The 25,537-nt window shown below is 36.8% G+C and overlaps 1 protein-coding gene across 1 annotated transcript; it reads left to right on the forward strand.

Moving 5' to 3' along the window:
* The first annotated feature begins 514 nt into the window (after positions 1-514).
* On the forward strand, positions 515-24,424 carry ubtd2 (ubiquitin domain containing 2). Its single transcript, XM_039669146.2, has 3 exons — positions 515-806; positions 15,360-15,596; positions 23,860-24,424. Exons 1-3 carry the CDS (start codon positions 635-637, stop codon positions 24,273-24,275), a joined length of 825 nt encoding a protein of 274 aa, XP_039525080.2. The 5' UTR covers positions 515-634; the 3' UTR covers positions 24,276-24,424.
* The last annotated feature ends 1,113 nt before the right edge of the window (positions 24,425-25,537 follow it).

Genomic DNA, 25,537 nt, shown 5'->3' on the forward strand with positions numbered 1-25,537 from the left:
AGTATATAGTTGTTATGGGAAAAACAGTAGTATAGTAAACTAGTAGTTATTTTGGAAAAAAACAAGTATATAGAAGTTATTTTGGGAAAAACAGTAGTATAGTAGTAGTTATTTTTGAAAAAAAAAAAACCCAAACAAACAAAACAGTAGTAGTATACTACATAGCCTAGTAGCCTAGTTATTTTGGGAAAAACAGAAGTAGTATAGTATGCTATAGCGTAGTAGTTATTTTGGGAAAAACAGTGGGGCCCTTTACCCCAAGGGGGCGTTTTCACCCACTCTACTCTATATTCTTTCCTCCCTCAATTGTTTTAATTGAAAAAAGTGCTTTTATTTTACATGTCAATTTTAACTGGCAATTTAAAGACAGTTAAATGTGACTTTACATAAGAATTGAATAAAATTCTGTTTAACGTGTCCAACAGCATCCAAGACCTCGAGTTCAGGTGAGACTGCAACATAGAACTAGAGACGATCACATTGGCCGCGTCCCAAAACCTAGTGAGCTGCCTAGCTAGATAACATTTTGGAAGCTCATAAAGTGCGCGTCTCGATTGGTTTTGTGAGCAGGCAGCACACTAGGGTTTGAGTCACGGCCGCGTGTGCATACACCCACCCCGCCTCTCTCCAGCTGATGCCCGCGCCCTGTCAATCTCTATCCCGGCAGAGAGGGAGAGGACGGGGGGAAACCGAACCAGAGCGGGTCCGCGGGGGGAAGAGGCGCATGAAAACATCCATGGGTGGCTGTGTGGGCAGTCATCATGATTCTTCAGGCAGTTTAAACGAAAACTCGGACGGAACCGGAGGTAGGAAATGAAGCATACCCAGGAAATGCGATTCAATTTGTGCTTTTTTTTGGGTCTGCGTTGCTTCCCTTGTCTCCTTCTCGGCTTGTTAGTTAGTGCTCTGAAACATCGTGCTGGGTTTTGCGTCGCTCGATCGCTCCTCTCGGACACGCGCATGGCTGTAGGGACAATTAAGACTGTGATTTTGTGATTATGCAAATATTTTCTTAATTCTCCCCCACCGCTCTTTGTCTTTGTGCATTGAGTCGTTTTTGCATATAACACCTTCCTACTAGCTGGTTAGCTTTAGCTGTGTGTTATATATAAAGAGAGTTAGCTTCATGGCTAGTGTGGATCTGTTTCTGTTCTTTTTAGTAAAATGTGGGTCATGGTTTTGTCTGGGATTGCACAAATTCTGTGTTATTCTCCATCTTTATCTTTATCTTGTTTATTGCAAACCATTTGGTTTCAAATATTGTATCTCTCACTCAGGACAGGAGTGCTGTTATACTGAATATCTGCATGGCCATGATTTGGCCATAAAGCGCAAGGCCGTGCTGATATTCAGATGGTGAGTGTGATATTGCTTTTATACAACTTGTAACTTGTTTCAATTGGTTAGTTAAATTATATATTTTCTTCTCCAACAAAAATACTTTCATATAGTTTCAAAAGAACCGAAAATAAACTATTTGTGTGACTCTGTGGAACATGAATATGAGTGGAGCAACTAAGGCTACGTTCACACTACGCTCAAATCCGATTTATCGCTCTGATATGTTTAATATATATATATAATTTACTCACCCCCATGTTATCCAAGATGTCCATGTCTTTCTTTCTTCAGTTGAAAAGAAATTAAGGTTTTTGATGAAAACCTTCCAGGATTTTTTTCCATATAATGGACTTCAATGGGAACCAAACAGTTCAAGGTCCAAATGAGAGTTTCAGTGCAGCTTCAAAGGGCTTTAAACGACACCAGACGATGAATAAGGGTCTTATCAAGCGAAACGATCGGCCATTTCAAAAATAAACAACATTTCAAGTTTTATAAGCTCAAATGCTCGCCTTGCTCTGTTCTGTGATGCGCGTTCGTGACTCTTGTTCGAACTCGTTCATCAAAATGAACAAATCTTTTTTTGAGTCATGACTTGAAGGGTCCTTGATAAGATCCTTATTCATCATCTGGTGTTGTTTAAAGCTGCACTGAAACTCTCATTTGGACCTTGAACCGTTTGGACCCCATTGAAGTCCATTATATGAAGAAAAATCCTGGAATGATTTCTTTTCGACTGAAGAAAGAAAGACGTGGACATCTTGGATGACATGGGGGTGAGTAAATTATCAGCAAAAGTTGTTTTAAAAGCGAACTACTCCTGCATAGGCAAACAGAGGACATAAAAAAGTGTCCAGAGTTTTAAACATTTATTATACGAGCCTTCATGTTTTGCTCATAGAGCTGTCACTGTAATACTTGTAAATCTGTTCACACTGTCATGAGAAAAACAGACCTGTCACATATGAACAAAACTATTCTGATTTGGGCCACATAAACCTGCAGTCGGAATAAAGATTTTTTTTAAATCATTTAAACAATTTAATAATCATTTCTAAATGAGAATAGGGAAGACACACCACAGCTATAACAATGAAGACAAAGAGGAACAATATCAGAGTGTCCCTAGGCTAGTTATCGTTATTGTCATCTTTATATCACCATAGGACAATCTGCAACAACATCTGATATTTTAATAATTGTATAATAGGGCTAATTGACTAGGGCCAAACCTTGACCACTTCAGACAAAATGAATGATCACCCAGTGCCAAATGAGTCACTGATATTTATGGTCTGTTTTGCTGGAAGAGAAAATCTGCAATAACATGCATGGATTAGCCACAAAACTGAATTTATTTCATCACAAGCATCAAAGTCGTCTGTGTTTGTTAATAGTTGAGACACTCGTGATTTCCCGCTCTAGTCACAATCAAACTGGTGTTTTTGTTCGGATAAGTGCAGGAAGCTTGTGCCAAATCACAATAAATGGATGATATAAAAACAATATATAAGATGTCAGCAATTACTGCTTTTCTCTTCCAGGCTCTCATATGATGAACAAAAATAGCTTCTAGACAAAGCCTATGGGACTAAATTGCTCACCATGTGTCATTATTGTAATGAGAGCGGCACCCTTAGATGAAACCCTGAACGGTTCCTGAAAATGACAGTTACCTGCGGACTTAATGGCTGCTAATTTTCCACGGCTCACAGCGCTTGATTTGGATGTCAACAATTGAACAGCTCCTTGGGGATGGAGGAGGTAGTTGTGCCTGGAGGAATTGCTAATGTTTCAAAGAAGTAATAGCAAACTTTGAGTTGAATATGACGTTTATTATAGCCGCGTACACACCGCAGCAGCTAGATAGTGTAGTTCTGTACTTACACAGTTCAGTGTGTACTGACAGGCTAATTCTTTATATTAGGCTTTTTAATTTAACTTTTATTTAAAGGAGTAGTTCACATTAAAAAAAACATTTGCTGATAATTAACTCACCCCCATGTCATCCAAGATGTCCACGTCTTTCTTTCTTCAGTTGAAAAGAAATTAAGGTTTTTGATGAAAACATTCCAGGATTTTTCTCCATATAATGGACTTCAATGGGGTCCAAACGGTTCAAGGTCCAAATGACTCTCCTGTTCGAACTCAGAATGAACCAATCTTTTTTTGAGTCATTTGGTTCATTCAACGAACGAAATAGCTCGAAAAAAAAAAGATTCGTTCATTTTGATGAACAGGAGAGTCACGAACGCGCATCACAGAACAGAGCAAGGCGAGCATTTGAGCTTATAAAACTTAAACTTTGTTATTTATTTATTAAATGAGTGCTCGTTTCGTTATATAAGACCCTTATTCATCGTCTGGAATCGTTTAAAGCCCTTTGAAGATGCACTGAAACTCTCATTTGGACCTTGAACCGTTTGGACCCCATTGAAGTCCATTATATGGAGAAAATCCTGGAATGTTTTCAAATCCTGAAACAATCCAGTAATGTGAGTAAATTATCCGCAAATTTTTTTTTTTAAAGTGATCAAATCCTTTAAGTATTAGAGTTGTCAAAATGCTGTTGAACGATTCTTAAACGCCTCTGATTGGCCATTGTGTTGACGCATTCAACATAAATGTCTGTGATTGGCTATAATGACATTTTTGACGGTCTTCACCGTTCGCTTAGATGCACATGGAAGTGTTTGAAAGCAGGCGTCTGTTAACGGATCCCTAATATATCGCTGATGGACACATTCGCTGATATATGTTCGCTCCCATTACAGTTATCATGCCCATTACAGTTTCATACAGTTTTGTTTCATATCTCAGTGTTATAAACGTAGAGTGAATGCAAAGCGAGCCATTTTCCTTTTTGGTCCGGATCAAAAGAACCAAGAGAACCAAACTACAAGTGTGAACGCAACTTGTTCATACATTATCACTCAGATATTTTTGTCATCGTAACACTGAGTCAGCAGTGTGTTCGCTGCTCATGCCGGCTGTTTGTGAGGTGAAACTCGAGTGCCATGTCTCGTCTGTCTTGCATTATGCAGTGTTCGAGTTCTCCAAGCAGGCACAGGAGTCCTCGTGCCAGGCCACGCTTCACCTGGATCATTGGGTCGTCATGGAGATGAATGTGGAACGTGGAGTCGGCCCGACGTCTTGCATAATGTCTAAGTTTATACCCTTAAAGGAATGTTTATTCATTTACTGGAGGATGTAAGGATTAAAAAAATCGTTCCTCTGTGACAAATACATTTTATTGGCATGATTATGCCCCGGGCCTTTGTCTTTAATTACAGTGAAATATGACTTCAGAAACGCGAGCTATTGGCTTACAGATGTTCTCGGTGAAGTGACCCATACCTGCCTATGTTAATAACCCAGACAGCTTGCCATTAGTTTCCCAGAATTCCTTTCATGTTAGAAGATGTTTTATTGTTGGCCAGCTAACAGAGAATTCAAGACAGCTGGAAGTTATTCAGAGGCATTCGCAAGGGCATTTCAGGCAGCGCAGAAAGTGTTGAAACACTGATGTTCTCCATAGTTAAAGAAGTAGTTCACTTTTCAAAAAACTTTTGCTGATAATTTACTCACCCCCATGTCATCCAAGATGTCCACGTCTTTCTTTCTTCAGTCGAAAAGAAATTAAGGTTTTTGATGAAAACATTACAGCATTTTTCTCCATATAATGGACTTCAATGGGGTCCAAACGGTTCAAGGTCCAAAAGACAGTTTCAGTGCAAACTGTTCAAAGGGCTTTAAACGATTCCGATGAATAAGGGTCTTATCAAGCTAAACGATCGCTCATTTAATTAATAAATAACAAAGTTTAAGTTTTATAAGCTTAAATGCTCGCCTTGCTCCGTTTTGTGATGCGCGTTCGTGACTCAAAATGAACGAATCTTTTTTCCGAGTTATTTGGTTCATTCAACGAACGAATTGACGGCGAATGAGTTCAACAGAAGAAAGATTTAAACACGTACTGATAAAATGTCACTTCTTTTTGAGTGTCAGGTGATTAAGACAAAGATAAACGGTTTACTCCGCAGTTCACATATTCGTTCATTTTTATCTGTAGCGAAAATTTGAGATTCCATTATGTCCTTATATGTATACGTTTTTATTTTTTGATTGGGTGCGATATGTGATTGCACTTTACAGTTTGGAAGCAAACAGTTCCTATTTGAAAATACAAGGTCAAGCTAGTGACATTTAAAATAGTAGTGCATGCTTAATTTAATTACGGTAACGAGGCAGTGAGATGGTCAGTCATGTCACATGACGATGGCCTGCAGTATGTTTTGAGGTGTAAAGGCCCGTACACACCGGGACGAATATCAGCGCGCGTTATTCATCAGCGTTTTTCAACGCGTTTTTTTGTGTTCACACCCAAGCGATTTTCACCGACGACGAGCCGAGTGAACATGCAAATTCATTCCCTGACATTAGATGGCGCCCATTTGCTCTGCAATAACAGTTTTCTTTTATCAAGATTTGTGTAGTCGCTGTTAGGTTTGTCATATAGCTCTTTATGTTCTTGCACCAACGAGACCAGCAGCTCTACATTCATCTTGCCTTACATCTTCCTGGCAGTGTAGACGGCGACGCTACTTGGCGTTTATCTTCTTCGCCGTTGCATATGTGTGCGCGGCAAGACCGTTTTGTGTTTGAGCGCCCCCCAAGTTGTGTTTTATTGCAATTTCAGAAGCTCCAAACACGTTAACAAAAGTGCCAATCTCATTGGTCGGGTAGTTTTTGACACGATGCGTCAAACTAAAAAAAATAAACCTGAGGCGTTTTTTTTAAATGACGCTTTTACGCGTCGGTGTGCACACTCACATTGGTTTAGTCACCAGGCGTTAAACGTCGGTGGTGTGAACAGGCCTTAATGCAACAACTAAAGACATTCGTCCGATTTACGTAAAAGTGGCACGAATGGAATTCATCTCCGGCAACTCCACTAACTAAAACGTTAGTATTTTTTTCTAAATCACATACATTTTGAATCATTTTCAATGCTACAAGGAAATTTAGGAATCACAGTATTTAAGAAATACATATTCATTTGTTAAATATTACACTTATTAGGGCTGGGTAATAGATATCGATTTCTCGATATTAATCGATTCTCATTTTTACGAACCGATATCGATTCTTAAATCTCAAGAATCGATTAGTCATCCTGTTTCATTTGAATGAATGGATCATTGTATCGCGGCTGCGCGCATCCAAAAAATCGCAATAATCTTTGTCCTTTGTTACTATTGATATGAAACAAAGTCTCAATTTTCAAATTACGTCCATTTTCGTTAGAAATTCAAAAACATAAATAGCGTTTTGTCGCTGTGGCGTGAGATCGCTCTGGAGAAGCAGCAGCGCTGATCTCTCTTCCGGCTTAATAATACCAGTCACAGCGCCAAATAAACATGAACGAGCTCCTGAAAGTGTGTTAAAGATAGAGTACAACTTATCGAAATCCGTATCATGTCACATTGATTCGCTCAATCAGCGTTTCAACCATGGAAAGACATCAGTTAAACAGCTTGTAATCAATGTATCGTCATATTTACCTCAGAAAACCAACATAAACTCGTTAGTCAGCTAGAAAAAAATAACTTGCTAAATATATTACATATGCATTATAATCTTAATGTTCTTCAATATTTAATGCATATTTGAATAAATCCGGCACGTTTTTGACAGCCACCATTTAAACGTTTATATTTTATATGATCTTCTTATTATAAAAATAAATAAAAGTGTAATTTAAGTGTTTGTATAGCTACAAAACAGTTGATTATTACCTTCATATTAGGCTAATGAAGCCTATTGGCTACAACTAGACTCCCATAGTTTACGGCATTAGTTAAGAGATTTGATTTCCTTGATAAAATTTGACATTTATTGTAACTGATATCCAAAATAATCAATATCGAATCGGAATCGAAATCGAATTGCAAGCTTGTGAATCGAATTGTGAAATTTGTGTCAATACCCAGCCCTAAAAATTATATCTAACAACGGGGTATACATTGTGTTGTTAAGAATCAAACGAGGAAATGCAGTCTCTCCTTGAGTTCGCCCTTGAGAGGACAGTTCTCCCATTCTGAGAAGAGGTGGAACCCGAGATGAAGATGGGTGTATTCGTCTCCGGAGACTCGCGGAGATCCGAGACGCCTCTCCCGGACCGATTCGACCTATCTGTCATGTGATCCTGACATACGTAGGCCTTTGAAAGGAGAACCATTCTTCCACTGCCATCATTTTATCTCCCGCTATACATGATGCATCTTGAGAGAAACCAAATGACGGATGACTACGAGACACAAAGCTCGTGCCAGTCGCCATTGAATTATTGACACCCCGTGTGGAGTCTCGACAAGGCCGATCTCCTCGGTCGATGTGGTAGACTTGATTGCGTCTGGCTTTTCTTTTGTCTCACCCTTTCTCCCCCGGTTCCCTCTCTCTGCACATTTGTGTATCTGGAGGCCCGATAGTTCCCAGATGTCCTCGCACAAACGTCCTGTGGCCGACCGGCCTGATGGGAAGTACATGCAGTATTAAATACCATACGGGTGAAGTCTTTTTCTCGGTGTTTTTATGGGGGGTGTGGTGGCTACGGTTTCTCTAATGGGCTTTTGATGCTGACTCTCAGTTGGGGGAGGAACGAAGGAAAGGATTAAAAAGAAGAACGAGGATGAAACCAAAGATTTCGGCAGTCGAATAAGAGGAAAATCGTGTGAGGATGCTTTTTACACGCACACACATGCCATCACGAAATGTTCTCCTTTCGGAGCTTAATCCAGATGGTCCTCGTTTCGGGATTCTTGTGAAAATGAAATCCACAATCCTGCAGAAAAACTAGGTTGAATCAGCGGTCTCCAGAGCTGTATAAAATCTATAAGGGTTTGTTTGTATCTGTCCAGATACCTCTCAGGTGTTTTAAACTCTTGTAAATGAGTCTTGTTGGGTTTTGTTATTTAAGTGAGACAGCTATGGTCTACATCAGGTGACCTCAAGTTTAATTCTCTTGTAAATCATTCCGAAGCCATTCATTACCCTCAGCTATACTGTTTAGTATACACTTATGGGTTGTACTGTAGTATTGGTGTGCTACCATAGAATTGCGTCCTGATTTGACCCTTTTTGCCACTTAATGTTAGCATCAAACTCGCTGTAAAACCTGATGAGTTAGTTCAACTCAAACCGTTTGAGGAAACCGATTGCCTTAAATCATTTAAGTTTATAAACTCAAACAATTTAAGCATGAAAAAATATTTGATTTGTTTCCAAGTAACTCCAAGTAAGTTAATAGTACTAATTAGTTACTATAACTTAAATCTATGAAGTACACTGTAAACCCAAATAAGTTGGCAGAACTCAAATCACTTTTTATAGTATAAACTTAGTTAGCTTTAAAAGCTAATCTGCTGGCGTAGTAAATGCTAATATATTAGGAACAGTATGTTATGAGCACTTACAAGAAGCACAGCAGTGTGCGCCTAATAATATATAGAGATAATTTGCTCTCAAATCAATCTGAATGCACCACTTACACCCCTACTCCGTAAAATAAAATAAAAATCTTGTCCACACAAACACGGTTAAAAGAAAATCTCTGTCCACATGAAAACGCAAAAACATATTAAAAGTGCTTTCAAGAGCATGCCAAACCAACTGGTGCCGATATAACCCTAACTGTACCTGATCTGTGGCTCACCTTGTAGAGGCGTAAACAGAATGAGAACATGGACCCATCATGCCTTGTTCCCACTGGTCAGGCTGGTGGTGGTGGTGTAATGGTGTGGGGGATGTTTTCTTGGCACACTTTAGGCCCCTTAGTGCCAATTGGGCATCGTTTAAACGCCACGGCCTACCTGAGCATTGTTTCTGACCATGTCCATCCCTTTATGGCCACCATGTCCCCATCCTCTGATGGCTACTTCCAGCAGGATAATGCACCATGTCACAAAGCTGGAATCATCTCAAATTGGTTTCTTGAACATGTCAATGAGTTGACTGTACTAAAATGGCCGCCACAGTCACCAGATCTCAACCCAATAGAGCATCTTTGGGATGTGGTGGACAAATCTCCATCAACTGCAAGATGCTATCCTATCAATATAGGCCAACATTTCTAAAGAAGGCTTTCAGCACCTTGTTGAATCAATGCCACGTAGAATTAAGGCGAAAGAGTCAAACACAGTATTAGTGTGGTGTTCCTAATAATCCTTTTGGTGAGTGTGTGTCTATATATATATATATATGAAGAGTTCAGATGCAAAAGCCTCTAAATGCCATTTGAAATTTTCTTCTTGAATGATGATTTTTATCAAGCTTGTATATTTAAGTTCAGTAATTTCACTTAAATTACAATTAATAGGTAATTATCATTGCCATTTAAGTGAAATTACGGAACTTAAATATACAAGTTTGATAAAAATCATCATTAAAGAAGAAAATTTCAAATGGCATTTAGAGGCTTTTGCATCTGAACTCTTCATATGTATATTGAAAAAGTTAATTTCAAACCCTGTTAACTATATGTACTGTACAAAAATTAAGATAAGATATTCCAAACAACCCTGGGCTTTTGTCACCTCATTCAACCCACTTTATAAATAAAGACTAGTGCCGCTAGTGCATCATTATAAACAGGAAATAGAACTGTAATGTTATAGATTTTCTGTCAGCGGCATGGAGAAATGTGTGCCCTGAGGGAAGTCCACACGCTCTCCAAGAGCGACTGTCCTCGTCCCCCCCGAGGAATAGAGAGTCACTTTTGCGGCTCTTAGTGTATTTACACTGTGATTTGTTTGTATAGAGTCTAGTATATCGCTGCTGGAGTCATTGTCTGGGTGAGAGCTTAATCCCAGAGAGCGCCTGTAACAATCATGTAGTGTGTACAGTCTCATTTGCTTGCCGTCACTGTTATTTCACTTTGTTCATTCTTTCACTTTTTTTTATTAATTTTGCAGCATCTCATTGTTAGCTTAGCCACATGCTAACATCAAACTCTACTGAACACAGAGTTGTTTCCTACATGGAGCGTTTCAAATCAGTATTGTGTATTTTTGACTGTACTAAAGCATAAAAATAGCATATATTTAAGAAACATGCTAAGTTCACAAACTCGTTTCTCTGAAAAACAAAGCTACAACCAGTTATTCTACTTCGAAAATGTGCGTTCTGTGTCAGAATGACTGTGTTTGTTTTGGTCTCTGTGATCCCGCCCACTGCCAATCAAGGTTATTATAGTTTTGCATTTTTCATTAGTTTTTATTTTTATTTCGTTTTGAATTTTTGTTTTCAAATTCAGTTTAGTTTTAATTAGTTTTAAAAGTGGGTTTACTAGTTTAGTTTAGTTTCTATTTTTTGAAAATGCTTAGTTTTAGTTTAGTTTTTATTAGTTTTAGTGTTAGTTTTAGTTTTTTTTTTGTAATTTGGGTTATTTGTCAGGGGCAAGGTTGAAAAAGGTCAGAAAAAGAATTGTGTAATAATAACTCAACACAAACATACATTTTTAGAAATATCTATTCAACATTAAAACCAAATGTATAGCCTACAATGTGAAATTCCTTTACTGTACCAACAATCTACATATTTTCTATATAAAAATCCCACAGCTTTACAATTTCGGTTACACTTTATTTCGATCACTTTAGACATTCTACTAATTATAAGTAACTTTTCAACTACATTTCAAGCAACTCTCATTAGAGTATTAGTATATTATAGTAGACTGTCAGTAGACTGTTAGATTATGGTTATTGTTAGGATTTGGGTTAGGAGAATAAGTTTACTTGTAGTAGACAAGTTACTTATAGTCAGTTGAATGTCTAAAGTGGACTATCGAAATAAAGTGTTACCGAGTAGAATAATGACATAACATTATTTAATATTTGAATCACAGCTTATAGAGTTTTGACATCGACAACCCAGCAGCATTTTACCTCAAAATTGCGACTAAGTCAGTTAACTTTTTCTAACGAAGGCTCAATCGCTTCTCGAATTTATAATATTTGTACACCACCTTTTAATGTGTGATTGTGTAAAGATGTTCATGATGAGATACCAACCTTTCACGGTGTGTACTGCATGGAGGGGGAGGGGCTGTGTGTGTAGTTGTGTGTGCGCGCGCGTGCATGTGAGAGAGACGGAGGGAGAGCGTTACAGGGAAATGAAATGCAGTTGAACAAATACACTGCGTGTTTTAAATAACGTTAAAATTAACGGCATTGACAAAGACGGAAACTAAGGACATTTGCTCTATAATTTTATTTTATTTTGGTTAGTTTTGCAAACAGACATTACAGTTTTAGTTAGTTATAGTTTTTTTGTAATGGCTCGTTTTTATTTTTATTTCAGTTAACGACAATGTTTTTCCCATCTAGTTTTCGTTTTTTCGTTAGTTTTCGTTAACGATTATAACCTTGCTGCCAATTCACCCAATAGTATTTCGACACCCCGGGTTGCCAGTTGGCGGAAAACACAGCGTATTGCAGCTAGACCCAGACCGATATTATCGGCCGATATTAGGTATTTTCCGAACTATCACTATCGGCAGTTATAATGGCCGATAAATGAATATTTCAAAAATAAAATAAAAACGGATGAAACACGCTTGAACCATGTCATGAGTGTTGGAGTTGTATAGTTTGTCCACCAGAGGGCACTCTACACCGTTCCTGTTGGCAACACTCGTTGAGTTGGTCACGAGACATACATTGCTTGAATAACAATTAAAAAACAGTTCTCTTAACTCAAATAAGCAGGACAAAATTTGTGACTAATCATCTCCACTTTAAAAAAATAAAATATCGGCCGATATATCGGATTTTAAAACCCAAAAATATTTGTATCGGTATCGGCCTTCAAAATCCTTTATCGGTCGGGCTCCGATAAGGCAGTTTTTAATCCAATCTTACAGGTGTCACTAAGATAAATAATGGGTCCGTCTCCATGATTTCAGGTATTTTGAGACAATTCAATGTTTATATTGAGAAAATGTAATCTTAATTACATGTAAACCTACTGTAGGAGACATCCAAAAACCAAAGTCACAGTCTCCTCCTCACAGCCTGTGATTGGACCATGGTCTGTACTCTGCAATAACACACTTTTTTCATTTGTTTGGTTTCATTCATGAAGTTGCATGTGTTGCTGGCTCTTTGACAACAGGAAGAGGTCATCAGAGAGCTGCTTTGTCGCCTAGGACTAGCCCCGCTTCACAATGCACACAAACAGGAAGTTCATTTGCAGAATGTAGGAAATCAATCATCCCGTCTTGCGTTAGTAAGGTGCTGTATCAACGACAAGGATTGATTCTGGGTTGTTGAAATTGTTTCTGGGTCATAAAAAGTGCTATACTGGTGTATTGGCTGTGGCTGAATTATTCATGGCCAGCTGCTGGTTTAGTCTTTGTCTGGAGTTTTATGCTTGTTTTTGTGTCTCATCACTGAACATCTTAGTGTTGGGTAGCATTATCACAGGCTTTGGTTGTTCTGCAACCTGCGTTCCTGACCAAAAAGGTTTTATAATGGCAGCCAGATGTTTTACCCAATAAATCTCCTTTTCTCAAAGACGTCTGATGTAACTGCTTGGATTTCAGCCCTTGGTAATTCTGCCAGTGTTATTGACTGGGAGTCTGTGTGTCTGTAGTCTGTGTGCTGGTTTATAGAGAGTGCAATACATCTCAAGGTTTTGCTTTCAACAAATGCCATTACTGCGGTATATCTATTCCCAAAGGACAGAATGTTACAACGTGTGCCACTAACATCCACTTGCTTTTCATATGAGGTGTTTTTATGGCAAGCCGTTTTAGCTTTTATTCATTTCCAGGATATGAATTCTTGATATCAACAATTGAATTGTTGATATCTGTAATTGTATTTTCACCATAGGCTGCCATTCAAAATGAATTGTTTATCAAGAATTGATTTTTTTTACTAGTTGAAATATAATTTTTGATCTCAATAATAACATTGTTACAGGTAAAAATGTGAATTCCTGATATCATTAATTAAATTGTCACTAGTTGAAATGTCTATTCTAGATATCAACAATTCAATTGTTACTAGTAAAAATGATCATTTTTGATTTCTGACATCAATCAAATTTCAGATATCTAAAATGGCTTTCTTAGTAACAACCACATTCATGATATCAGAAATTAACATTGTCACTAGTAAAAATTGAAGTTTTGATATCAACAATTGGTTTTGAATGGTAGCCTATGGTGACATTTCACTAGTGAAAATACAATTGTTGATATATCAAGAATTTAATTGTGGATATCAAAAATTAAATTGTTGATATAAAAAAAATGTAATTGTTGATGTCAGGAATGTAATTGTTGATATCAATAATTCATATCCTGGAAATAAATAAAAGCTAAAACGGCTTGTTTTTATGGTTTATTAATATAGATGGCATGGAGCTTCAGTTTTAGGCTTTGTAAACTCGAAAACATTTAGGATTCTGTGAGGTTTTAGCATATTCTGCTGTAAATATGTCAGCAAGGTAACATTAGTTGCATTTTATAGCTGTAATTGCAAATTAAAAACATTAAATGTAACTTATTATTATTATTATATATAAATGTATAGTGACTTCTTTAAAAAATATGTTGCTATAAAAATTTCTTTTTTGCCCAAAAATGACTTGTGACCTCAATAATTTAGGACATGCAAGATGAATACAAGATGATCTGTTACCAAACTAAGCTAAGTCTTATATCACACACAGCACCGCCTGGAAACCGTATGATCCCTCAACCCTTTTCCTGGATTTCCCCAAATATCTTTTCTTATGCCAACGGTAGACTTTCTGTTTTTGTTTGTTAGCATTTTATTCGTAACTGAACTCGATACTGACACCTTTTGGCCTGTATGCATGTTTTTGTATTAAAACCAAAAGCTGTTTGTTTGACTTTGTATTTTTGGTCATGCTTCATATTCATATAAAGAACATTCTTGGATTCAATTTCAACGTCTTTTCACGTATTGTTGGTGGTTTGTAGTGGTCGTTCAAGTTCTCTGTTTGTAGAGACTAGTGTTGGCAAAGGCGTTTTGCATTTGATGTTGTGCCTGTAAGGGATTCCTTGTTTGGGCATTTTTATTTGTCCAGTTTTTATTCTCTTGGACTGGTATATAAGAATGTGTGTGTGATTCATCTCACTGGACTGTGTTATTGTTTTAGGCTCCGCTGTGTCTGTAGAGTGTATATTGTGTGTGTTAAATGGTTTGCTTATTTTGTTTAGATTTACTTTTATGTTTATGCTGTGTAAGGCACATTGTGTACTGGATAATATAATATAATATAATATAATATAATATCCATCATTGTCCTAAATGTTCAAATGTACTTTTTTATTTTATTTTATTTGATAAATTATTATTTATTTATTTTTCATCCATACCGCTTGTCCTATGTAGTTGGATCACAGGGTTATATATTATATTATATTATATTATATTATATTATTTTTAGGGCTGTCAAACGATTAATCGTGATTAATCGCATCCAAAATAAAAGTCTGTGTTTACATAATTTATGTGGGTGCACTGTGTATAATTATTTTATATATATATATAAATACACACACATGCTTGTATATTTAAGAAATATTTTCATGTATATACTGTATATAGATTTATATATAATTTCTATTATATATAAATAGAAATATTTTATATATAAATACATTTTTTTTTCTTAAATATACATGCATGTGTGTGTATTTAAATATATATATATATATATACACACACACACACACACACAAAATATACATTATTTATTATATTATGTATTATTATTACATTATTTATAATATTATTATTATACCACATACATTATGTAAACACAAACTTTTATTTTGGATGTGATTAATCGTTTGACAGCCCTAATTATTTTTGCCTTATGCTATCAGCTCATCAATGATAAATATGTATATCATGGAAAGTTTAGGCTTTGAAATCTGATTTGCCATATGTTTTGACCTGTTGGTGTGTGTTTTGCAGTTGCACTGGGCCGAAACCAGCCCCTGAAGAGAGAGAAGCCCAAATGGAAGAGCGACTACCCAATGACCGATGGCCAGCTGCGCAGTAAGCGTGATGAATTCTGGGACACGGCACCGGCTTTTGAAGGTCGCAAGGAAATCTGGGATGCACTTAAGGCGGCTGCCCAGGCCTTCGAGAGCAACGACCACGAACTTGCTCAAGCCATCATTGATGGCGCCAGCATAACGTTACCACACGGTAAGAGGCACATCTCACAGACCAGCGCACCGCCTCCGTTATAAACACACGAGGGGGTGTTACGGATACCTGGTGTACATTTTTTTTTGTAATTTATGTAATATGAATCATTTAAACTTGTACAACATTTAAAAAAAAATCAATGAAAAAATCTTTTTCTGTTACATAAAACACAAATTTGATAATTTATCAAATAACATGCTGCACAATGAGCTTTACTGTTAAAATTATAACATGGAAGAAAAATTGATTATTCCTTAAATTAATTTTGATGATAATTTATTGTGATTTATTGGTTAATTTATTGTGATCAGGACAAATCTAAATACTACTGTACAACAGCAGTGCTGCTGCTAGCCATTTTGGTGCCCTAAGCATAATTCCTTTATGATGAAAATTATGATGACAATTTTGGATTTCTCTGAACTACAGATGTGCATTTTAAGATGTTGTGAAAAAAAAAAATAAATAAATAAATTTTTAAAAAATAGATAACAACAGCTTTAAAACCATGTTGGCTACAATTTGCATTTTCTTCTCAATATGTGTATATAATTATTTTGTATATATAAATACACACACACGCATGTATATATTTAAGAAAATGTGTTATTCATATATAAAATATTTATATAATATGGATTATGTATTTATGTATTTGTATATACAGAATTTAAGCGCAAATAATTCTTAAATATAGACATGCATGCATAAATATTTATATATACAAAATAATTTTATAAAGCACACACAAATATATTATGTAAACACAGACTTTTATTTTGGATGCGATTAATCGCAATTAATTTTTGCACAGCCCTAAAAAAAACATTTGAACTTTTTTAAAAAAATTATTCAATGTGTAATAAAAATGTTAAGGTGTAATTGTAAAGTTTTTACTTGACTTTAAATTCTTAAGAACTTTCCTTAAAAATTGTATAAAAGCTATTCAGGACCTCATGCGACTTATTTACATTTTCATGAATTTTCACGTTTTCTTCCATAAGTGTCAACAATATTTGTCATTTGACTCATTATTATTAATATAAATGTTGATTTGACAAGTCAAGTTATCTTTATTTATTAAAATGATGTGTTGATTCAGTTCTGGTGCCATGATCACCAATTATTAAATTAATGTCATCTATAAAGCAGTTCTGCAAAAAATGATGTCATGGTCCAGAAAAATATGTTTGATGTTTTTTTAATCGATGGTTACACCGCATGGCATATTTCCGAGTCATTAAAATTAAAAGTTGTTTATTTTTTTATGAATTTGGCACGTTTATCATAAACGGCAATGTACAAATTTTCCCTGCACGTATTCTTCATAAGCCCACGGCTTCCAAAACGTTCACCCCATAGTGGCCATGTCAAAGTATAACCCCACCACACCACACCAGATGACCAGGCCATGTTAAACGCAGCGATGTAGTCATAGTGCGCATCAGCAGCGGGAGATTTTCGGGGAGTCCTACAGCCGCTCTTGTCATGAATCGGGCCTGTGGTTGTTGGACTTGCTACTGGGTGTATTTATAGCAGTGAGAAGGTCACAGATCATAACCAGTCTCCACTTTCTCTTCTCTGGGTGTGAGTAAACAGAGGTGGGTTACGCACTTCTCTTGCTTTCAGAGAAATTGTGGTCACGTTTATGCGAAGAGCATTTGACTTTCATTCACTGTATTGGTATTGAATCACATTGTTTTCAGTGTTTGGAAACTTGGTATTGTAGACGACATTGAATGTGTCTAGTCTTGCAGAACCGTCGGGCCTTTTTACTTTAACTGCTGATCTCAGCATATTTCTCCATCTCTAACATTTGTCTAACCCAGTTTTATCATTTTCATCCCAGAGGATCAAGTGCAGCTTTTTATATTTAGTTAAATCACAAACGTGTTATTCCTTGTGTGTTTTGATACCAAAATGTGTCCTAACTAGCAACGAGAATCAATTGATTCCTTTTAATGGGCGTTATTGATGAAACGCATCATTTCAAATTGAAAGACTTCTTAAAACAATTTTCAAAAAAAGCTTTTTAATGATGTTTCAGTCATTTTGGTGGTGACTATAATAACCTGCATGTGTTTGATTTAATTCAAAGAAACTGACTCATAAAGTCATATACAGTATTTGGGAATCAGACCAGATATTATTAACTAAAACTATTAAACTAATATTATAACTATCTCTTTATCTATCTATCTTTTTGTTACGTTAACTTCAACATCCCTGAATTCAGAAAACGTGGCCAATAGTGAAAATAAATGCTTTTACTTGCGATATATCAATTTATAACAGATTTTTATTACAGTAAATATAGCCACATAAAAAAAATATGAATATTAGATTCATTTAGAAAACTAAACAAAAAATGTAAATGTTGCCTTGGCATAAGTTTAAGTTAAAGCACTAATATTACACTGGGTTGTTTAAACCCAAAGTTGGTTCAAATATGGACATTGGGTTAAAAATGTAAATATAAGACTTAACCCAACGGTTGGGTTTGTCCATATTTGACCCAACTTTGGGTTTAAACAACCCAGCATTTGGAAGTAAATAGAAACTAAATTGAACTAAAACTGAAATAAAAATAAATTAATCTTAAATGTAAATAATAAAAAAATGTCAATCACAAAACAAAATGGCTAAAATTGAAGAAAGTTTAAATTGAAGAAATTAATTAACTTTAATAGTATATAAATGATACTAGTATAACACTGAATCAGACTACATTGTATGTTTGCTTATAAGATATTTCACTTCTTTTAGAAATTGGTTGGACTACAATAGCCATACTATATGTTTAATATTTTTTCACAAAAGATCTCATAAATGATTAATTTGATAATATACATTCATTTTTTTCTGTACAGTGTAGACAGATTCCATAACGTTTTTTTTAACCAGTTCCATTAAAAATAAAAATAGATATACGTATTGTTACATTGAAGCTGTTTCCTGGGTCTCTGGTCAGGCTCTTGATATTCGGACAGGTACTGTATTTGACTGAGAGCCAAGAAATCGCCTCTGAAGCAGCTCTTAAACATTTATTGACTCTCACTGGCTGAATAACCATCTAAAGGCGTTTGTCAAAGGCACATTAATATGACGAGAGGGGTACTTAAGATTGTGATTGAATAGAGAAGAGGTTCATGTGGAGGGAATAATACGTCGGTCAGTGTCATCTCGACTCCTTTCATCCTTGCTTGGTCTTCACTTTGAGTGACACAACTAGGACATGAATATCCCTTACACTGTGGAGGATGCTGATTTGAAACATCTGCAAGGACGCTGTCCACTAGGCCTGGGCGATATAGCAACACAAATTTTGCCTTTTGTTCTCTTTTTCTTCATTGGGAGGAATCACCATTTGACCAATTTGAGATTGTCCTCACTGCAGAACAGGAAATCCAGGGGGAGCAGATCCAGATCCAACTCCTCCCACCTCACATATACCTAAACCTACCCATCTCCGCCCCCTGATCCCTAACACCACCCCAAATCCTACCCATCCCCGCCCCCTGATCCCTAATCCTATCCATCTCCACCCCCTGATCCCTAACACCACCCCTAATCCTACCCATCTCCACCCACTGATCCCTAACACCACCCCTAATCCTACCCATCTCCGCCCCTGATCCCTAACCCCACCCCTAAACCTACCCATTTCCGCCCCCTGATCCCTAACCCCACCCTTAAACCTACCCAACTCCACCCCCTGATCCCTAACCCCACCCCTAAACCTACCCATCTCCACCCCCTGATCCCTAACCCCACCCCTAATCCTACTCATCTCCGACCCCTGATCCCTAAGACTTCCCCTAATCCTACCCATCTCCGCCCCTGATCCCCAACCCCATCCCTAAACCTACCCATCTCCACCCCCGATCCCTAATCCTACTCATCTCCACCCACTGATCCCTAATCCTACCCATCTCCGCCCCTGATCCCTAACCCCACCCCTTATCCTATCCATCTCCGCCCCCTGATCCCTAACCCCATCCCTAAACCTACCCATCTCCACCCCCGATCCCTAATCCTACCCATCTCCGCCCCTGATCCCTAACCCCACCCCTTATCCTATCCATCTCCGCCCCCTGATCCCTAACCCCACCCCTAAACCTACCCATATCTTCCCCCTGATCCCTAACCCCACCCCTTAAACATACCCATCTCTGACCGCTGATCCCTAACACTTTCCCTAATCGTACCCATCTCCACCCCCTGATCCCTAACCCCACCCCTAATCCTACCTATCTCCGCCCCTGATCCCTAACCCCACCCCTAAACCTACCCATCTCCACCCCCTGATCCCTAACCCCACCCCTAAACCTACCCATATCTTCCCCCTGATCCCTAACCCCACCCCTTAAACATACCCATCTCTGACCGCTGATCCCTAACACTTTCCCTAATCGTACCCATCTCCACCCCCTGATCCCTTAACCTACCCATATCCGCCCCTTGATCCTTAACCCCACCCCTAATCCTACCTATCTCCGCCCCTGATCCCTAACCCCACCCCTAATCCTACTCATCTCCACCCACTGATCCCTAATCCTACCCATCTCCGCCCCCTGATCCCTAACCCCACCCCTAATCCTACCCATCTCCGCCCCCTGATCCCTAACCCCACCCCTAATCCTACCCATCTCCGCCCCCTGATCCCTAACCCCACCCCTAATCCTACCCATATCCGCCCCCTGATCCCTAATCCTACCCATCTCCGCCCCCTGATCCCTAACCCCACCCCTAATCCTACCCATCTCCGCCCCCTGATCCCTAACCCCACCCCTAATCCTACCCATATCCGCCCCCTGATCCCTAATCCTACCCATCTCCACCCCCTGATCCCCAACCCCACCCCTAATCCTACCATTCTCCACCCATTGGATCTGGATCCAACTCCGCCCCCTGGATCTCGTGTGCTGCAGTGAGGTGGCCACTTCTGACATTCAAAATGTATTATGCAAGAAGTAAAATGCAGTTATAATTAAGGCTTGGTTTCCTTATTTTTACTTAACGCTAAATAAACACAAAGAATATATAATAATAATCATATATAAAGGTGACTTGACTTGAATTAATAAAACGATTGGACAAGTCTGTTGTTTCACTGGGAGATTGACATATTGCCTAAAAATTTTAAATAGAATAAATAAACTTGCATGGATGAAACTTTCCCCATAAGATCAATAGCATTCCTTTAAAAAGTAGATGGAGGGAATTTCCTACTTCAATAAAAAATGCAGCACGATATTGAATCGAACATGAATGCGAAAAGAATCAAACATCATGAGATTTTAAAGCATCAAAATGTCTCATTACGCTCTCATATTTATAAGTTAAAATGTTTATACTGCTATAATGAGAGTCTTTAGGAAACTTAACTGCCAAATGAGTTGTGGTGTGGACTTTGATATTCTCTTTGGATGATTTTTAAAAACTTAATAGGTGTAGTTATTGTTCTAATGTTTGATTTCACTGCATGGAACGAGTATAGTATAGAATATTTACTGTAATTCATTTTATTCTAAATGGTTTTAATTTACTGTATTTTATTTTTATCATAATTTTTTATTTTTATTCTAAACTGTTTTAATTATTCGGATTTCTTTTGATTATTTTAATTTCTTCTATGCAAAGCACTTTGAATTGCCATTGTGTATGAAATGTGCTATATAAATAAACTTGCCTTGCCTATAGTATAGTATAGTATAGTATAGTATAGTATAGTATAGTATTTTTTTTTTCATTTTCATTTTTTGGTGAACTGTTGAACTTTTTTTTTCTGGGTTTCACCAGAAAGTTTCAGAAACAATTAATGACATTTTTCATCACTGATACGACAAAAACAATCCATATAAACAAAACCTACTTGTGTCATTATAAGAGAATGATAATTACATAATAATTTTAGCTAAATTCCTTAGAGGTGTTGCTCATTATGATTAAAATGACTTACTTCCTCTTTGGAAGAAGCCAGTGATGTAAGCTTATTGTTCCTTTGGTGTAAATTCATTACTCCAACTTCCTCTTTGCTTGAGAGATCCACAGTCATTCTCTAGTCTATGTCATAGGAATGCTAATCATGTGATGCGTTTCTTTGTTCATTTTATTAGTAGGAATTGTAGGATTTTAGAACAACCTTAATACAACTACCAAATAATACCACACCAAGTGTCTGTTCTACAGAATCAAAAGCCTGGAGGATTTATGATGGTTCTTAAAATATTATTTTAATATAATTATACTGTTTTAATACATTTGCATTAACGTTTCTATGCCATAGTTTAAATTTGTGCCAATCCAAGTTGGAGGGCTTCCCCATCTGAGTCTTAGTTCCTCCTAAGGTTTTCTTCCCATCTTCTTAAACATCTTAGGGAGTTTCTCACCACTCTCACCTTTCACTTGAACACTGGGGGGTTTGTAAGACACTTGTTTTACAAAACTGCTTTCGTTCGGTTTCTTTCGGCCTTGATGATGACGGACACACAATTGATAACCATATCACCAGCATAAAAAAATAAAATGCAAAGTTGTGTTTGGTTAAAGAAAATAAAAACGGGCCCAGGACTGAGCCTTGTGGTACTCTGTCTATCTATCCAACTTATCTATGGACTAGGTTTGTCACTATATTATCAAAAATATGTATCGTAGATAGTGACAATGCATTGTGTGTAGTTCACCCAAAATTAAAATTACTGTGTGTGGAATAATTTATAAGTTTTAGTGTCAAAACTACATTAAACTTCTATGTTGAATATAATGTATAATAACGCAATGGGGGAATATTTGTGGGTCTTTTTAATGCCAAATGTCTTATGTTACCGGTAAACAGTGGCCTATATATTATTTAAAATATATCTAGTCAGTGAAAGTGCAAGCTTATTCATGTAAAATAATTGTTTTCAGCTTCAGAATCATGAATATTTTTTAATCAGTTGTCACTATTGGGTCCTGTGCATTGGGTTACCAGCCAAAGTCCAAGCCTATTCATTTACACACATGATGTAAATATCAAATTTAGCATTATGATTTTAATCAACAGTTAGTAAACTTACCTAATCATATTGTGTTGTGACATGAGGGTATCGATTGAACTTCTTAATTTGTGTAAAAACAAATGATTGGTTTTATCCAGCATTTGAGAATGATTTAAAGCTTATTTTCTTGAGCTTCAATGAAAGCAAGGAAATCTGACAATTTATACAAAGGAGGTGCATGAATTTTGCTCATTTGAATAATGTTCGAAACACAGCACAGAACTATAATTATTATATATATATATAAGAAATATTTTCATGTATATACTGTATATAGATTTATATCTAATTTATAATAAATATAAATATTAGGGCTGTCAAACGATTAATCGAGATTAATCGCATCCAAAATAAAAGTTTGTGTTTATAATATATGTGGGTACACTGTGTATAATTATTTTATATATATATATATATATAAATACACACACATGCATGTATATTTAAGAAAAAAATATTATTTATATATAAAATATTTATATTTATATATAATATAAATTATATATAAATCTATATACAGTATATACAGGAAAATATTTTTTAAATATATACAAGCATGTGTGTGTATATATATATATATATATATATATATATATATATATATATATATATATATATAAAATAATTATACACAGTGCACCCACATATATTATGTAAAAACAAACTTTTATTTTGGATGCGATTAATCTCGATTAATCGTTTGACAGCCCTAATAAATATTTTATATATAAATAATATTTTTTTCTTAAATATACAAGCATGTGTGTGTATTTATATATATATATATATATATATATATATATATATATACACAAAATAATTATACACAGTGCACCCACATATATTATGTAAAAACAAACTTTTATTTTGGATGCGATTAATCACGATTAATCGTTTGACAGCCCTAATAAATATTTTATATATAAATAATATTTTTTTCTTAAATATACAAGCATGTGTGTGTATTTATATATATATATTATAATATAATAATTATACACAGTGCACCCACATATATTACGTAAACACAAACTTTTATTTTGGATGCGATTAATCGTTTCACGGCCCTAATCATAACATTTATTTTTTGATCTCAAACTTTTGCATTCAACTACATCTTAGACATTCTATATTAGAATATTACGGTCCCCTATAATATTAAGTCAACAAAGAGGGACTAAACATGTCTAAATGGCTTGTTTTTCTGCTATCTCCAGGCGCTCTGACCGAGTGCTATGATGAGCTGGGGAACCGCTACCAGCTGCCCGTCTACTGCCTCTCCCCACCCGTCAACATGATCGAGGAAAAGAGCGAGTCGGAGACCATCGAGGTCCCAGAAGCTCCAGCTTGCGAGGGCCAGGAGTGCCAGTTGCGTCTCCGTCTTTCCACGGGCCGGGATCTGCGCCTGGCGGTCCGCACCAGCGACAGCGTCCAGCAGATGAAGCGGCGTCTGCAGGCCCAGGAGGGCGTGGCGTCCACCAGCCAGCGCTGGTTCTTCTCCGGCCGACCGCTCACCGACAAGATGAAGCTGGAAGAGCTGAAGATCTCCAGAGACTATGTCGTTCAGGTGATCGTCAGCCAGCCTCCCGCAACCCCACCACTGCCCCAAAACCCCACGCCTGTGGAAAACTAATGCCTCCGACATTACACACCGAGTGTGTATGCGAGAACCAGGATTTCTCCTATTCGGGATTGGCCGTTTGAGTCTAGAGTGAACGTCTCTAGAGGCTTCTCCCTTTAAATAACACACTGCCTTTGACTTGGACAGCTCTTCATCAGCAGACTTTCTGGTTAAAAGTCTCAGGTCTAGAAAACTGGAGCCCTGAATTGACCAATAGAGGTCCAACGACGAGGATATGGGAAACTTGATATCTTTCAAGATTATGGAGTTATACTCTTCATATTCTATTTTTTGTCTTTTTTTTTTCTTGTGACCAGAGCATATGTCTGCAAGGCAGACCAGGAGCGAGGACCGACCCGTGTCTGTCTGAAACGGAGACACTTGGGGCCAATTGGACTTTATGAACCGCTATTGGCTTTCAGCAACAGGAGGATCACTTGTTGGACTCTTTTATTAATTTTTGTTTTTATTAGAAACTCTGTAACCAAAAATATATTAAGATTTTTAAGAGGAGGTCTGTTACATGTTGCAAAAAAACCACCCCACCATATTTGATCCTTGTTCTTAAACAGCGTTCATTTCAAAAGAGGGGATGTTTTCCCCCCATACTTGCTGGCGGTCGTCACATTTTCAGATAGCTTTCAGTTCAGAGAGATCGATATCCTTCACCGATAACGTATTTGACTTTCTCACGCCGTCTTCGCAAAAGTGTAAAATCGGTATTTCAGTTATTACCTGCGCAACCATTTGGATTCCTTGTAATTTGAGGCACTTTTATGATTTTATTCAGCTTTGCCTGAAGGGATATATAAGGGTTGGAAGGGAGCTCTGAATGAACCACAATCTCACAACGTACTCTACATACATGGTTTGTTTTGTTATTTTTTATGTTGAGAGGGATAGTAGGACAGGAAATTGACTCAAACAGCTCAATATGTCGTAGCACGGGCGCTAACCGCTAGCAGTGTTTTTCAGAGGATTCAAGACTTTGTCCTGACGAAAGAGAATTTCAAAACATTTGCATATTTTAATGATACAGAATGCGTTTTTAATTAAAAGAGGATGAAACATTTGTACACCTCAGTATTGCTGTGTCTGATTTTGTTACAGTATTATAAAATACATTTAATATATTTTAAATAAATAAATATATATATTATATATATATTCACATACCATTCAAACTTTGGGGTCGGTACACTGTAAAAAAATATTGATGGTTTCACTTAAAAAAGTAAGTAACCTGGGTTGCCTTAATTTTAAATTCATTGAAC

The sequence above is a fragment of the Pimephales promelas genome, chromosome 19 (assembly GCF_988280905.1).
Source record: "Pimephales promelas chromosome 19, fPimPro1.hap1.1, whole genome shotgun sequence".
Lineage (NCBI taxonomy): Eukaryota > Metazoa > Chordata > Actinopteri > Cypriniformes > Leuciscidae > Pimephales > Pimephales promelas.

Coding starts and splice junctions, on each gene's coding strand:
- ubtd2 (XM_039669146.2), top strand. CDS start 635: ATGCCCGCGCCCTGTCAATCTCTATCCCGGCAGAGAGGGAGAGGACGG. Junction 807..15,359: donor AAACTCGGACGGAACCGGAG/GTAGGAAATGAA, acceptor TGTGTTTTGCAG/TTGCACTGGGCCGAAACCAG. Junction 15,597..23,859: donor CAGCATAACGTTACCACACG/GTAAGAGGCACA, acceptor TGCTATCTCCAG/GCGCTCTGACCGAGTGCTAT.